This window comes from Lycorma delicatula, chromosome 6 (genome assembly GCF_047948215.1).
Source record: "Lycorma delicatula isolate Av1 chromosome 6, ASM4794821v1, whole genome shotgun sequence".
Classification (NCBI taxonomy): Eukaryota; Metazoa; Arthropoda; class Insecta; order Hemiptera; family Fulgoridae; genus Lycorma; species Lycorma delicatula.
The window spans coordinates 144319351-144337904 of NC_134460.1; the positions used below are offsets into that span (position 1 = coordinate 144319351).

An 18554-nucleotide genomic window follows, 5' to 3' on the forward strand; every position below is an offset into this window, starting at 1 on the left:
ATCATCGCAGAATTTTGAATTTACCCTAAAATAAATCTATTTTTTGCATTATTCCATCTAGAAAAGTACTTTTACAGAAATCTATAAATCTAATTTTTACTAATATTTTTTTTTCTACAAAAAATTATTACTATTTATTACTTCTGAAAAGATCATTTAACAGCAATGTATATTTTTGGGAAGAATCATAAATAAAAATATGTTAAGAACAAGTAAAAATTAAACACACACGTGCGCGCGCGCAGACACACACACTAACACAGATTTTGCGAAAAATATTTCAGTAAATACGGAAAATAATAAATAAATACCCTTAATGATAATACCATTATATACATTTAAATTTACAAAAAAAAAAGATTAAAAAATTCGTGAATTTTCGTAAACGTGAAACCGTTTTCAAAAATTCTAACACTGATCGGTAATGACTGCTTTTCTAAATTTCCTCGTAAATTTATTTAATATATGTTACAGGAGTAATTAGTAAAATAAAGGATTATATTTTTCTATATTAATTTTAATAATACATTAGAAAAAAAAAGGATGGGAAACTTATAAAAGATATATATATATTTATATCTTTTTTATATATATATATAACAATAATAATTTTGGGAAATACGTAATCAATATTGTTGGGATTTATATTTATTTTAATCTAACATAAATAAAATATATAAATTTTAATTTTTGTTTTGGTTTTCTAATTTTTTACTAATAACGAGAAATCAGATTAAAATTAATTCATAAATATACTAGTATATAAAAAAAATGGTAAAACGGTAACGGAAATATGATTTTAATTTAAATTTTGAGAAGATTTTTTTTGGACAAAGGGTTCTCTTTTGAGTTTTACCTCGATAAATATTAATGTACGATTTAAATAATATTAATATGAGGTTTATTATATTAAACCCTTATAGCTGGACTGATTAAATATTAATCGTAGTTGAAATGATGGACTTAGGAGTTTCGATATGATCTAACCGATAAATTATATTATTTTCATAATAAAAGAAGGTAGATAGATATAATGAATTTATTTTTAATATATATACTACGATTTTAGGTCTTACAAAAATTCTTACCGGGGGTGGTTCTGGCACATAAACTTCAGACGGCGGATACTCCGGTTTGCCCATGGTTGAGATCGAGTCTTGAGCGGCTTCCTGTTGTTTCTCCATGGTGGACACGGTTAGAATGAATGCGAGGACTCCGCCACGGTCCTGAATCTAACTGCGGATCCCCTCTCTTCGATCATAACATTACCCCACCTTTGCCATCACGAACATTATAATGATGATTATAAAATTATTATTATTTTTATTATAATTGTATAAAGAATTTAACTATTTTGTATTCTTTAACGCTAACGTTGTGTATTTTACAGACAATATCTTTTTCCTATTTTTTATTTTATATAAAAATGATTTTTATTACCGTTAAGGAAACGCATTTAAACACTCGTTATATAATTAAACAAAAATTCTACACTATTCCGTTTTGGTTACGGGTTAGGCTTTTCTTTTGGTCACGCCGTTTGACTATTTTAAAACAATTTCCACACGCGTTTCATTTCTATTATGCCAATCATTTATAATCAAAATATTTACTAGATCTTAGATTACAAATTATCTGTTTTTAACGTCACTCAACACACATTACTTTCCCTCCAGGAAAGAAATGTGTTCTAGTTTTGGTATATAAAAAAAGTAAAGGCCAAAAAACTAAAAAAGGCAAGGTAGATTAAAATAAAAATACTCAATAAAGGAAATACAAAATAGTATTTTTTGTTTTTTTGTTTGTGCTTTTGTAACCTTAGAATGGCAGAATTATTTCTATAAAATATAGAATGATTCGACTTAGCAGCAAAACGGCAGTAATGAAAACAATATTTTAGGAAAAATTACAACTTTCTAAAAACCGTAAAACAAAAATTGGTAAATTTGTTAAATCTAATTTAAAAAAAATTCCTTTCGGAGCCTCGGAAGGCGGAGGTAGATTTCACCGGTGTTAAGTAGGGCATAAAAAATATTTCCACCTTAAAGTTAAGAAAAACTTAAAATTTACTCGATACGACAACGGTTGCATGTGAAAAAAATATTCACATGCTTAGCATACGTCAAGCCCCATCATACAATTCCAGCAATATTTTTATCATCCCTTGCCGTAAGAGTTGGTCATATCAAACATTTAAAAACAAAAGTTTTAGGTAATGTTTAGAGGATTAACAACCTCTTTAAACGAATTCGATACTGTGCCTATTAAGGGAGGTATGATTTTTTTTATTTTCAAAAATCCATTTTTCCACCCCCTGGGCCATTAGTTGGTGATATCAAAATCCTACATAAGTTTTAGGCCCTTATCCAAAGAATAGTAGGAATTTTAGACGAATTAGATATTTTACTTAATAAGAAAGTTATAGCGATATTTTGTTTTTTCGAAAAAGCCCTCCCCCCTATTTCCACCCCATGTTTCGATTTTGGCCATTAACAAACCCGATCGAGATTTTGGGACGAGTTATTTTTAGGAAACAATTTGAAAGTAATTGGCGCAAAATTACGGCAGTTAACGTGTTCACAAGAATATGTAGAAAACTTTTGCACTGACGGTGGTTTTGGGGTCTGGGGGATGTGAAACGCGAAGCTACATCGGAATTTCCCGGAGCCCTTTAAAATAGGTAGCTTTCTTATGAAATCTACCTAAAAAGGGAAATTAAATTAAAAATGTACAAATTGTTAACAAAATAAGACAACTCTCAAATAACCTTTCAACAGTTACATAGAAAAATTAAATTTAGCAAACTCTTCTATCTCAAACGATTTTATCGATATTAAGACTGTTATTTTCTCTCCCCATCTAGACATAAGACACGCCAAGCCCTCATGAAAGAAAAAGTTGCAATAAAAAATTTTAAATGGAAAGAGTAGCGTTTTGGTGACTATTTTAAATGGCATTGCAAATCAAACGTTTCTATATTAAAAAAAACATCGGGCTAAGGCAACTTTAACCAAAGTGGCGGTTGTTTTTAATATTTCTCATAGCTAGTTCCAAAAGCGGGACACAATACATTTCAGCTAATGTCTCATTTCATAAAAACAGATCGGTTTGAGAAAGGAACTTAGCTAAATTTAATTTCTCTTTGTTTAACGACCTGAAAAGTAATTTAACGGTTCACATACTAAATGAAATTATTATTTTTTTAAAATAAGAACGATGTAATTAATCTAAATAATTACGATTAATATAAATTGAAAATTCAATACATAGGGTTATATGAAAATAAAAATATATCTAAATTCTTCACATTTTTAATATTTTTAAGTCCGTCCCAAATAAATAATTTTATAAGTCGTCCCGACTTAAAATATAATTTTTAAGCCCGTCCGTTTAATAAATATTTTTAAGTCCACGAAGGTCGGCTGAGTAGGTAGTGTCTCGACATTTCGTGCGGGAGGTCCTGGGTTCGAATCCTGGTCAGGGATGGTAATGGCATGACATCTTTTCATACGCTACCAATTTGGAGTAATGAGTAATGGCCGTAGTTGTTGATACTTGCTCTTTCATAATAAAACCGAACTAATTTAACAAAAATAAAATACTATGCCAGATTTTTTTAAATTATTTAAATTTTTGAAAAAAAAAACTTTTTTGAAAAACAAAACTACCACTCCAAAGATGTTTTTACAAAAATCTTTTCTTAAAATGATCGCCATTCGATTATGAGTAGTAGAGACTACGGAAAAGGTAGATATAAAAAAATAAAAATAAAAAATAACAGTAAAGTGAAATAAACAGCACTCACTAAACACTGTAAAATAAGGATTTTGGGTAGCATTGTAGAATATAATTAAATTTTAGTATATTTGTTTTATAAATAAATCTTTTTTCTTAACGGTATATTATATAAATCACATGAGAGTGGAAAGTTGTGCTACTCCATGGACGTAAAAAAAAATTGTCCCATAACATGCCTGGATAGATCAAGGGAAACCGTGGTAAAATATTAATCACAGCGCAATTAATTATAAAACAAAAAATAGATAAGATCGAAGTCGATATTAGTTATTTAAAAAATAGATGTATGAAGCTTAGTAAATATAAAAAATTCTTGTGCAGTTATGAGCAAGAAAACCGACTTTTCGTTTCCGACGTTCTCATTATTTCGCTCAGAAACACACTGATTTTCAGAGTACAACGCATTATTTAAGTTCGAGCAGACCCTACACACAAGCATAAAGTTTAAACTCATTACCACTGTGATTCACTGCATAAGCGCGTATGAAAAATACAACTAACCTCAAATTGAGGTTATGTTGTCTGTTGTCGACCTTAAGTTGAGTGCAACTGAAGAACGAATAAACCAATCTCATTAAATTTTCATATGCACAACTTCTGATGTACTACTGTACCATATCTAAATTACAATGAGAGTGATATAGTAGTTTTGGAAAGTTTTGAGGCACAAATTTTATACGTAGACCTATATATATAATGTAAGACATATATATATTTTACTTTTAAAGCCGAAAGTTTGTCTATTTTAACCATCTGAACGAGTGCTTTCAAATTTGCAGGATGCATTCGTATTATTCCAGGGAAAGGTTTTAAGCCATACACCAAAGCCCTATCTCCTCTGGGGGAAGATTGTGAATTAAAGATATAGTAAAAAGACTGGTATAGCGGACCTGAGTAACGGATTCCTGCCAATTAAGAAGAAAGTTTTTTCTTCTTTTTTTGTTGTCTTCAGTCATTTGACTGGTTTGATGCAGCTCTCCAAGATTCCCTATCTAGAGCTAGTCGTTTCATCTTTGTATACCATCTACATCCTACATCCCTAACAATTTGTTTTACATATACCAAACGTGGCCTGCCTAAACAATTTTTTCCTTCTACCTGTCCCTCCAATATTAAAGCGACTATTCCAGGATGCCTTAATATGTGGCCTATAAGTTTGTCTCTTTTTTTAGCTATATTTTTCCAAATGCTTCTTTTCTTCATCTATTTGCCGCAACACCTCTTCATTTGTCACTTTAACCACCCATCTGATTTTTAACATTCTCCTATAGTACCGCATTTCAAAAGCTTCTAATCTTTTCTTCTCAGATACTCCGATCGTCCAAGTTTCACTTCCATATAAAGCTACGCTCCAAACATATACTTTCAAAAATCTTTTCCTGATGTTTAAATTAATTTTTGATATAAACAAATTATATTTCTGACTGAAGGCTCGTTTCGCCCGTGCTATTCGGCATTTTATATCGCTCCTGCTTCGTCCATCTTTAGTAATTCTACTTCCCAAATAACAAAATTCTTCTACCTCCGTAATCTTTTCTCCTTCTATTTTCGCATTCAGTGGTCCATCTATGTTATTTCTACTACATTTCATTAGTTTCGTTTTTTTCTTGTTTATTTTCATGCGGTAGTTCATGCGTAGGACTTCATCCATGCCTTTCATTGTTCCTTCTAAATCCTCTCTACTCTCAGCTAGAATTACTATATCATCAGCAAATCGTATCTTCATCTTTTTACCTTGTACTGTTACTCCGAATCTAAATTGTTCTTTAACATCATTAACTGCTAATTTCATGTAAAGATTAAAAAGTAACGGGAAGAGTGAACATCCTTGTCGGACTCCCGTTTTTATTACGGCTTCTTTCTTATGTTCTTCAATTATTACTTTTGCTGTTTGGTTCCTGTAAATGTTAGCAATTGTTCTTCTATCTCTGTATTTAAACCCTAATTTTTTTTAAATGCTGAACATTTTATTCCAGTCTACGTTATCGAATGCCTTCTCTAGGTTTATAAACGCCAAGTATGTTGGTTTGTTATTCTTTAATCTTCCTTCTACTATTAATATGAGCCCTAAAATTGCTTCCCTTGTCCCTATACTTTTCCTGAAACCAAATTGGTCTTCTCCTAACACTTATTCCACTCTCCTCTCAATTGTTCTGTATAGAATTCTTGTAAAACAAATTGTTAGGGATGTAGGATGTACAGGAAGTCGTTTCATTTCAGTATACGCTAATGAAATGAAACGACTAGCACTAGATAGGGATTCTTGGAGAGCTGCATCAAACCAGTCAAATGACTGAAGACAAAAAAAAAAGAAAAGAATTCTAGTTAAGATTTTTTATGCACGACTAGTTAAACTAATTGTTCTGTATTCTTCACATTTATCTGCTCCTGCTTTCTTTGGTATCATGAATATAACACTTTTTTTGAAATCTGACGGAACTTCCTTTTTCATAAATATTACACACCAGTTTGTTTAATCTATCAATTGCTTCCTCACCTTCACTGCACAGTAATTCTACAGGTATTCCGTCTATTCCAGGGGCCTTTCTGCCATTCAAAACTTTTAATGCTCTCTTAAATTCAGACCTCAGTATTGTTTCTCCCATTTCATCCTCACCATTTTCTAATTCATTTCCTCCGTATAACTCTTCAATATATTCTACCCGCCTACCGACTTTACCTTTCGTATTATAAATCGGTGTACCATCTTTGTTTAACACATTATTGGATTTTAATTTATGTACCCCAAAATTTTTCTTAATTTTCTAATCTCAAAAATCTCCTTTACCTCCTCTTTCTTAAGCTTCTCTAAATTCCGCCGATTCATCTGACATCTTTTCTTCTGATTTTTAAACCCCAATCTACATTTCATTATCACTAAATTATGGTCGCTATCAATGTCTGCTCCAGGGTAAGTTTTGCTGTCAACGAGTTGATTTCTAAATCATTGCTTAACCATGATATAATCTATCTGATACCTTGCAGTATCGCCTGGATTTTTCCAAGTGTATATTCTTCTATTATGATTTTTAAATTGGGTGTTGGCAATTACTAAATTATACTTCGTGAAAAACTCTATAAGAAGAAAGTAGCAGAAAATATAATAATGGGAGGAATCCAGAAAGGGGCTAAAAGAAACCCTTTTAGTAAAGTTAACAGGTCCGTTTAACAATCGTCTTTTGTAATACTGCCCACTGACACCCAATGAACAAATGTTAGTACCATGAGAAGAGTTACCGGACCAAGGCAAGGAATGTATGGGAATGAAAAGGCTCGTTCGATCGTTCTCACGCTTCGAGTTGGGTTCGGACCGGCAGGTAAAGAAGATAGGAGTATAAATACTCCTGGGAAGACCAATTAAAAATCAGTGCCGCGAGCAGAGTCTCCGATGTCAGTCTGCGAGATGTGAGTCTGCGAGACCATTCTGCGAGGAGGACAGTGAAGGAGGGAATTTCCAGTTTGAATTAATTTCGATACAACTGAGGTGACGCCACGAGTAATTCCAAGTCGGTGAGTTATTGTAAGGCTATAAGTGAAAGAGATAATGCACTAAATTTCATTCATAAATTGTTCGGGTAGTTTTATTTATGAAAGCAAAGTTATTTGTACCGAAAGAACTTTATGCTTGTTTATCTATTGTACTATTGTTATTAATACAAGAGTAGTGGTTAAAAGCGTTAGGACAAGCAATCATACTATATCTTTTGTCAATGGGACTGAATTCTGGTATTCATTATTTATTAACTACTTGTAAATAAATCCTGACGATTACTTAAAATTCTTTTTTGTAAGTAATCTTTGTTTATTGACATTGATGATTATTTATTGGTTATTGACATGTAATATTATTATTGTTTACTGTTGCAATTATTATCATAATTAAATTATTATTGTGAGATTTTTTATTGTTTATTGTTATTATTATTACTATTATTCTGATTATTATTGTAATTACTATGATTAATATTTGTTTATTAATACTTTAAATTATTTTTTCTATTATTGTCTCTTACTATTATTATTGATTTGTTTTGTTTTACTTATGATTTTAAACCAATAAATTGTAATTTTATAACCATTTTCAATTGCCATTCTCTCAATATCCTGATCGAGCTGCGAACACGCGACAACATTATTAATGAAAAAATAATTAATCCTTTTACTTGATTATTATATTTCTATAACCATGGCAACAGAAATAAGTATGAATTTTCGTCGTCAATGGTGTTTGTACTCTAGTAATTTCACTATTCTGTCTTTTGTAATTTAGTTTCTTTTTCAGGTTTCTATGAAATCTTGAATATTTTAATTGTTATTTATCAGTATTATTCTCACAACCGTGAGGGTAACGAACGCTGCGGGAGTTCAGCGGGTGGAGCCCTCTGATTAGACGGGAATGACCACCAAAACGAGCTCTGAGCCCCTGGGGCAGACTCCAGGGTCGACTCCAGGTTCGCCTGGGCTATACTGGGCCCCGGGACTTCATGTCAACTAAGATGATCAGGTAAGTGAACCGAACCCTCACCGGCTATGTATATATATATACACACGTGTATACTCATGTATATACACGAGTATAAGGAAACCATTCTTTAAGAGAATGGTATTTTCGTATTCCTTATCTCAAAACGTAAAGAAAATTCCTCCAATCCCACGGTGGGATCGAAAGTAATACTGTACTTTTCTTGGAAAAGTCGGTAAAACATAATTCGCATTTCAGAAGACGTGAAACAATAAAAATTCTTTGAACACCTATTTATGAAAAGAATTTATGTAGAAAATTCAGGATTTAAAAAAAAAATATTATTTAAAAAATCATCGACAAAGTAATATCGCTTCAGTAAGAGAGACTCTCAGTTGTAATTTTAAACTGTGGAAAGATTGTTTAAATGGTTCGTTAATTTATTAAAGTCAGCAACTAATATATTAAGGTCTTTTCTCGTAAGCTGAGGTATTATGATGAGTTAATAAAAAACTATTTTGTTGTCTGATTTGGCAGAGACAGATATTGTTATTTTTTCAAAAATTATTTACTATTTTATTTAACAAATATTGTATATTTTAAAATATAAGCGCAAGGATAAGTTAACATATTTAATTTACTAAGTATTGTATGTACGTTAGCCATATTATTATCAGTAAACTATTAATCATCATGGATCTTCGAATGAGTAGTGTATAGGATGAACGCCTCCGATCCGTAGAAAGGTTCGAAGAACATTTCTGAATTTTGAATTAGTACAGGCAATTTGTCATCAAAATAGGCTATATTTGAAAATCCTTACCTACATATTGATCTTTTGTCCATGCGTTAGGGGTGATGAGGGAAGCTAACTCCAAATTTTTAACATTCCCCTCCCATAGATTTTTGAAAAACTGGAAATACTCAAAAAGTTTTTGAATGCGTTTTTCTGTAAATCTATGCATTTTAGAGAAAAGTTTTTCAAATAAAACATGTAGAGGACATTCTCCTCTACAATTAATGTCCTTTAAGTTATGCCGTATAATTTGAAATTGAAATACTAGGTGGCGCTGAAGTTGTAAAAAACGTTGTAAACGAGTAGACCGATTTCAAACACGTGCCCAATTCACAACTTTTTCACACTTTCACAAGCTATAGCTCCAAAACGGTAAGTCGTACAAGAAACTTGTTTAAATAAACGTTGTCTGTGCTTTTGAGATTAACAACTTTTCCAAATGCAATACAAACGAAAAACAATTTTTTCCGGTGAAAACCCCGAAAAAACACGTTCAAAGACATTAATTGTAGAGGAGAATGTCCTCTACATTTTTTGATTGAAAAATGTTTCTCTAAAATGCATAGATTCAGAGAAAAACGCATTTCAAAAACTTTTTGAGTTTTTAAAAAATTTATGGGAGGGGGGATGTTAAAAATCTGGAGTTAAGCTTCCCTCATCACCCCTAACATATGGAAAAAACATCAATCAGTAGGTAAGGATTTTCAAATAAAAATACAAATTGACTGTACTATTCTTTTCATTCTGTGGTTCTTGTATGGATCGATTTTACTTTTTTCTCTAACAACTTTTTTTCGCTTATTTTGTAATTGCTTGTTCCCGGAACGTTCTGAGTTTTTTCAGATGTCGATAAAATTTAAGTAAATAAAAAATGAAAGCATTTCAACAATTATGATTAATACAATAGGAATTATAATAATAATTATCATAAAATTAAGCTAAAGATTGAAGTAAATAAAAAGAAACCAACGAAAAACTATTAACCTTCATAATTAAAATTAGTTTAAAAGTAGGCCTCAGCATATGTTATGCACCATTATTAATTAATTTTAATTAATAATTAAAATAATTTAAAAATATTTGAATAAATCTTTTAAATTAGGACTTCAGTAGCCGATCTCCGCGGCTGAGTATGTAACCTCTCGGAATTTCTTGAGGAGGTCCCGGGTTCGAATCCCGATTAGGCATGGCATCTTTTCATACGCTATTAATTTTCACCGGGCTAATCACCATAGCTGCTGTGCCCAGTCTCTCATAAGAAAAAAAAAAATTAGAAGTTTTTAAAGATTAAAGAAATATTATTTATTTAATTTAAATATTATAATATGTAAACAGATAATAATTCTGTTCTCTTGTCTGAATATGGTTTGATAGGTTTAGTAATCTTTATTTGTATTACATACAGAATGTTAAATTATGGAAACCCACAAATAAATTATCACAGCTGCGTATAAAAAAAAGGATATAACAAATGTTCCTCCTCGAAATGACCATTTTTTGTATGAGACTTCTACTTGAGGTACTTTAGTCCATTTTTGAAAGAAATTAAATGGCACCTTACCTTTTCCATTCAATATTATTTTGGTTGTTTCCACACAATGTCTTAGGGGTGTGGCGGTCTCATACCGTTTAAAAAATCGTTTTGAGCTAGGAACCTCGACGAAATTAAATGAAATTTAGCACTGATAAATTTCATTTTACTATGAACTTTATTTTACGATACTTTATTAAACCGATTCGTTATTAATATAACAGTATATATATATACATATACTGATCGAACTGAAAAACATCTCTAAATCTGTGAAAGTTATATAGTAAAAAGAGTAAGTAGGAAAATATGGACTAATACAATTAACAACCGTTAAATTTTAAGCTGAATTCTAGTTTTGATTTTTATTTAGTGTTTCACTGTTGACCAGTAATTTAAGAAGTAATGTAAAGCTCTTTTGAAATTAGCTATGAAAAACATTTCAACCACAGATCGCCATTTTGGCTAAGGATATCGTAACCCGAATTTTCTTACTTCAAAATTCTTGTTTTTCAACACTGTTTGTCACAACTGTACACTTTCTATTTATAAGTTTTGAGTTATCCCTCTTTGGAGGTCTTCTGTATGCTTAGCGTGAAGTGGTCTCCACAGTAAAATATGTCGTTTCTTCGAGGTAGAAACATTTACTAATTTTTTTTAAAAATTTATAGTCGCATCAACAAGTAACGCTATTTGTAATTTATAAATGTAATGTAACTGTACCGTTAATGTGTTGTCTTGAACAAACTCACGCCGATCATTCTTAAGACGTGTGGTTAATTGAAACCCAACCGTTAAAGTATACTGGTATCCACGATCTAGTACTTAAATCTGGTGAATAAAAGTCTTTATTACAGTAATAACCTTTATTAGGATTTGAAACTGAGAACTATGGACTTCGGAAGCAGCTGATTAACGACGAAAAATACACCAATTTTTTTTTATATTTCACTGTTAAGCAATTATTTATTTTCGATTAAATTAATTATATATAATTAAAGAAACATCTAGCATATGTTTCTCTTAAAAGTTAAGGCATAAACGGATATTAATAATTAAAATAACCGGATATAATTTCCTGTACAGATCTTTCTTCCCGTAGCCTAAAATATTTTGCAAAATATGAAATTTGTTTCCATCTTTTACTAAGTCTGTATTTTCTGTGCACTAATTAATATAAATATAAAATAAAGAAAAATTTTAATAGTTTTTGAAAGTTAATTATTTTTTGGTAATCGATTAATAATTTTTATTTATTCTTAGAATACTGATATAATATGCCAAAGCTCACAAAAGACCTAATTTTATGTATGAGACCGCTATATTCCATAGCTTCCATACGGGAACACCTCATAAATGTTAAGTACGAAGGGTTAGGATATAATAGATCATTTTAAAGGGCATTGAAAATCAACACTTTTTATATAAAATACATCGGATTACGACAACCCTAACAGAAATGGAAGCCGTTTAATATTTTTCAGTTAGTTTTTAAAATAGCTACAGTTCATTCCAAGTATCGGTGTCGCCACATTAGACACATATGCTCCAGATGACTGGCAGAAAACGGATTCCTCGGTTCTTGGTAAGGCTGGAGGGCATTAATGTGACCCCTCGGTTAGAGCCAAGAACCTGGTAGTACGGCTAGACGAGGGGGTTCACCACACACGTTACTGAAATGTGTAATAAGGCGGAAAAATTGTCTTCTGCGGTGGCTAGGCTAATGGGGAATGTTGGGGGCCCTCGAGCCTCCAAAAGAAAGATAACAGCATCCACGGTCGTTTCAGCCATTTTATATGCGGAACCGGTTTGGCATAAACTCCTAAGAGTACAGCGCTATAGAGCTCGGTTGCATAGTGTCTACCGGAGACTGGCGCTGCGGGTGGCACAGGCATACCGATCGACTTCTCTTGCGGCGGCGGTGTTAGTAATTACTGGCATGCCACCTATGGATTTGATGGCGGAGTAGCGGCTTGTTAGGCATCGGGGTAAAGATCCTAAGGAAGCCGGGAATGAGTTAGTAGGACGATGACAAGAGAGATGGTGTGGTGATAGCACTGGTAGATGGACGCATCGGCTAATCCCGTGCATAAAGACCTGGTTAAACAGAGGGGAGGTCGACTATCGGACGGCCCAGTGGATGACAGGCCATGGGGCGTTAAATGTCTACCTTCACACCAGGGGGAAGCGTGAGACGCCGGTGAGTAAATATTGCGAAGAGGAAGATGACATGGTGCATATACTTTTAAGGTACCCCAGATTGATGTCAGAGAACTCGTTCGAGAGGGAAATTTCTCCGGAAGAGATAATGAATATCATGGTAGGCTCGGATGAGGGGTGGAACCGTTGCGGGAGCTGCTTTAGGAGAGTTCGAGCCAAGAAACTTGAAGAAGAACGGAACTGACAATAAGGAGTAAGCCCGAGGGTGACGGTGGAAGGCCAGCCCCGGGAGTGATCAGTCGGGGATCCAACAAGATTTTCGCTGCTGGGTGCCCTCGGGGGTCACTGAAAGCTATCACTCGAGGATGACACTGGGAGATCCCGAAAACACACGTGGTGATGATGGCATACCTAACGGTGATTCCATCACTACGTCGTGTGTGGGGGAGGGTTTTTAGTGGGTCCCTGTTTCGGCAGGAAACCTTACATACCCAACAGTACGGGCTGCTGGACGTCTGGTTGCAGATTTTCCCCTCCTTCAACGCAAAAAAAGTATATTCCAAGTAGTGTCTCATACCGAAAAATAGATTGTTTTGAAGTAAAGCATTTTTATTTTTTTAGTTTTAACGGTGGACAAATTATTTATGGATTGTCATACTTTGCTAACATTCGTATACTATTTACCGTTTAATAATGCTGTAATAGAGAATACTTTATTAACACAACATTATTTGTTTAACGCTTGTCAAATTATTTCTTAGATGTTCTTTCACTTAGATTATTTAAACTTTTGTATTAACATGTATTTCTATGCATTTTTTTTAAACGAAAAAACAATTAAAAAAACTAAACTAAAATTAAACTTAAAAGAATTGAAAAACTTAACATAATAAATTACCATCTTAATCCTAAATCTCAAAAACACTATGAACTACCAAAAATCAAGAGCAAACCCATACATCATCGCTTTCATCAACTTCCAAAAAGCGTACGACTCAATAGACCGAAATTCCCTCTTCTCCATGCTAAAAGAATTACAACCAGAGAATAAAACCACAAACCTAATTAAAAAAACCCTCATTTGCCCTTACTCCAAAGTTAAATTCACGGGAGAACTATCCGATCCTTTAGAGATTAAAACCGGCGTACAACAAGGAGACAGACTCTCCCCACTACTATTCAACTGCGCCGTGGAAAAAAGTCAGAGAATGGAACCAAAAGATCCATAGTGGAAACCAACTAGGAACAAAACATAAAGGTATCAAAATCAATTGTTTAACCTTCGCAGACGGCATGGCTCTACTAGCTGAGACATTAAATGAAGCCGAAGAAAAGACTCTAGAACTTGAAAAACAAGCGGTGAAAATGGGTCTCTCAAAATCTCCTTCGAAAAGACCAAAATAATGACAAGCATAAAAAAACTCGCCAAGGCACCTTAAAATTGGAGAATAAAAAATAGAAGTAGTAGTCGGACTAGCCTTTCAACTCACCTACAACAAAAAATCTCTACCCTGGAATGCAAAAAACATTACAACACGATAATCAAACCGGAAGCCCTGTATGCAGCCGAAACATTATCCGTCACCAACTACGGTCCAATCGAAAGACTAGAGATCAAAGAAAGGAAAATTCAAAAAAAAAAGAAAGGCTCCGAATTCTAAAAAAAACAAACTAATCCACATCAAAAACGAAATCCTACACAAAAGAACAGAAAACTTGTTAGGCACAATGGGAAAAAGAAGAATCGACTTCTACAGGTATATCCTCTGAATTAGCGCAGACAGATACTTGATTATTTTCACAACAAAAGAATCAAACCAGAGTGGTTTAACCAAACTGAAAAAGGTCTAATGGCGCTCCAAATTACAGAAAGCATGCTCCTGGGCAAAGCCGTCAAAACAATCATTAAGGACAAGAACACGAGGTTCCAAGCCAAAACCAAACGTAAGACCCAATTCTCTGAAGAAGAAAGGAAAATAAATCGAAAGAATGAAGCAATACTGAGCTAAAAGAAAACAAAAAAGTTATTGACCCAACGTACCCGCAAGTCGGGCAAAACGAAAAAAAATTACCATTACTGTTTTATTATTTTGTAGAAAAGCTTTTAATTTATAAACAGCCTTTATTGAATTAATTCATTTGCTGTCACTTGATCTGCCGTATATTTGGTGTTATAACATAGATTATCCCATTTCGCGCCATTGTAATTCGTATTTAACAATTAAATAATTATAAACATACAATTAAATTCAATTACTAATTGTAATGAAAAATAGTGGTAACTTATTAAATAATAAAATCCATTAAACTATTTCTATAAAAGTTGTTTTAACTAGTTAAGCTCTAAAGATATTGACTTTACTTTTTATTACTATATTTATTATTATTATTATTATTTAGCTATTAAAAAACGATTTAAATTACATTTATCAACTCTAACTGAGCTTCTGCAATATAAAGGTTGCAGGATGCAGCCGTGTGAACAACATTTAAGATACAATAATAAAAATTAATAACATAACATATAAAAATGTACATTAAAAAAAATTAAACCGTTTTTAGAAAATGATTTAGCCAATAATTTAGAAAATTATATGGACCAGCCCAGGGCTGGTCTAGTGATTAACTCGTCATCACTAATCAGCTTTTAACAGCTGATTTTCGAATTCGAAGGTTCTGAGATTCAAATCATAATAAAAGTTAGTTGCTTTTAGATGGATTTGAATACTAGATTGTATATACTGGTGAATTTTGGCGGTTGGAGTTCAGTTAACCACACATCTCAGGGATGGTCTAAGACATCTCAGGGATGTCGGCCTAAGTCTTGTACAGACTTAGGCCGACATGTCATACACATCCTCATTTCATTGGTCAGTGAGGAGGTCACTAATTAAACAGATTGCAACCTATACATTAGGAACATAATAATTTTTAGAAAAATGTATTATACAACTTCGTATAAATATAGAACTTATTTTATAATACTACAGGTTAAAAAAAAAAAACTGCGTAATGAACCAAAGAAATTATAGACTGAACTGAGGAAAAAATATAATAGTAAAAATATAGTGTTTCACGAAAAACAAATTTCAAAATATTTTCTACAAGTGAAAAAAAGTTCATATTAACACGGGTCTAGAAACGCATAGTTATCGAGTTTTAGCTTGCGAAAAATACAGATTTGATTTCTGCAAGGATTAAATGAAGTCAAAAAAAAAAAATTTAACTTAATTTAAGTAGTAGAGTTAATACCTTCATATCATTTTGTCCTGGAAATTTGAACAAAACGTCACATCAGATGTTCTCTGACGTGTACGGAAAAGATTTTAAATACGGTCTGGATGTCTGCTTGACAACTATAATACCACATATCGAAATCTAATGAAAAGGTAAGTTTCTTGTACGTTTCTTTTCTATTCATTTTGGTATTCACTTCAAGTATTTGTCATGGTTTGTACTAAATTTATGACTGTTTGAAAATCGATCATTATTTTATGGTTGTATAAATGAATATAAATCAAAATAATTATAAAGAAAATTAAACTAAATTCAAGAAAATGCTCATTGATATAAAAACCAACATAACTTGACAAAAAAAAAAAAAAAATGAAAACATTCACATCATTTCATATCAATAAACGAATAATGAGGTTTGTCATAAAATACATGATTAAAACTGATGTTTGTCGGAAAAAGGTGAGCAGCCTCAGCTCTTTTTTTATTTACTTTCTAATTTTTTTTTCAGTATTTTTTTTAAGAGTAAAATAATGTTAGATAATTAATCATAGGCTATTTTTTTATTACTCCTAGCAAACAATAGATGAAATGCTAATTAACATTCTTCATCAATTTGAAAACTAAATAGTTTAATTAGTACTTAAATATTATCGATATTTATATTTTGTGAATTTAAACGTGTGATCTTAGGTTAAGATTTAAATTATAATTATAATCTATCATTTAATTATTATTTACAGTTATAAATATTATAATAATTTTATCCTAGATTTTGTTAACATCTTTAAGTAAATAAAACAATTTTATAATCTCTTTTAAATTTCCACGGTCTTTAAATGGAACTTTAAATATTAAAGTTCATTCAAAATTAAAAAAAAAAAAATTCATTAACATGTTAACAATCTTAATATTTTTCTTAAATTCTACTTCCTTTTAATGTATTTTATGTTGAAATAGTTTTATTTAAAAATAATCTCAACAAATAAATCGTAAAGAACTGTTTGACCTTGAAACTTAATGTTAAGCTTCAATTGTTTTTAGTTCAAGTATTTCTCAACTTAGAAGATGTTTCACCTTGAGGGGAAGAAGTACCCGTTTAAAAATTTAATTATTTCCTACATAATTTGCTGTTGGAAATATAAGATTTAATTGTTTATTTACAATTTTTTTTTTAAGTTAAATGCATCATAAATAAGTAACAATTTGTCTCAAATATATAAATAAAATTAAAAACATCATTCTTTACGAATCTACGCGTATCCATTCGGCTATAAGGTGACGACATATTTAGCAACAAAAATAAAATAAAAGTTTATTACAGGTCACGTGATAAACATATTTTATAGTAAAAGGGTTATGTAGTAGTAAACTGTGTACGCCTTTATTAATAGTTTATGTCAAAGTTTGTTACCCGAATAATAAATAGTCTTGAAAAATATATTATCTTTTAATATAATATAATACACATATTTTTTCTTCTGGGTGCTATCAGTACAATCTTAATTGGCGATTCAAGAAATTTTCGATCTTCTTCCGATAGTAAAGAATTTTAGAAGAATTTCGCATATCTACACTTTTTTTGTTTGAAGATTGCATACTCTTTACCTCAAAACAATCTATTTTTTGGTAAGAGAATATCATACAACAAGCCCCCCAGTATCAATATGAGAGGCGATTCGAAACTTTTAAATAAACAATCTGATGCGGATCCACCACATGACTTGTACGCCTATTAAATTACATATACACATTTTTTGCTACACTTCATTTAAAGTTACTTAATTTTAAAGTGAGATAAGATCCTCTAATTCTTTAATAAAGCGAACAGTTACATAATTGATTTGTGGTGGACACCACATTGCATCACATTTTTTGTGTGGTGTCCGTATCAGCATTTTATATTAGTATATTTATTAATTTTGATTCACGTCGCTCAAGTGAAACATGTGGTGTAAGTGAGAACGTGTCGGATCGGAAACAATGCACACATCGGTTTGAATCCGACTTATTAATAATTAACCTCTGGAAAAACTTTGAATTAAAATGAAAAGTACATAAAATGTTAGTTCACTAATAGCTTCTGATTGTTTTCATATGTTTTTTTTTTCAAACGGAGGTTAATTATTAATAAATCAATGTATTTAAATTTAAAAAAAAGTTAAAAAAGAAACAAGGGAAATGAAGTCGGATTCGAACCGATGTGCCCTCCCCTTGTAAGATCCAAGTATTTCCAATTAATTAAAATTTTATTTGACTATAACTCTGGAACTAATAAAATAAGTACCGCTTATGATATATCGTTGAAAAGCTCTCAATGAGGACTTATTACTGCAGTTAAGAAAAAGTCCAAAATCAAAAAAATATTGATTTTAAACTTTTTTGGATATTTTTTGTCCAGTCGATTGCAGTCAAGAGAGGAGGTACAAAACCTCATGTTACAACAGTTCTAAATCCAAAATTTCAACATACTACGGCTAATCGTTTTTGAGTTATTCGAGATACGTACGTACGTACAGACGTCACGCGGAAATTAGTCAAAATGGATTCAGGGATGGTCAATGGATATTTTC

At 31.7% G+C, this 18554-nt stretch overlaps 1 protein-coding gene across 3 annotated transcripts in view; it reads right to left on the reverse strand.

Moving 5' to 3' along the window:
- Nucleotides 1–18554, reverse strand: part of Msr-110 — a 399260-nt gene that overhangs the window by 132837 nt on the left and 247869 nt on the right. Inside the window, exon 1 of one of the 3 annotated variants that reach the window (XM_075368741.1) lies at nucleotides 1089–1248. The exons of the other annotated variants lie outside the window; for them this stretch is intronic. Coding sequence (XP_075224856.1) covers nucleotides 1089–1184 — 96 coding nt within the window. The 5' untranslated portion in view covers nucleotides 1185–1248. Of the gene's footprint in view, nucleotides 1–1088; nucleotides 1249–18554 lie in introns of those variants that run through there. 3 annotated transcript variants of the gene reach the window in all.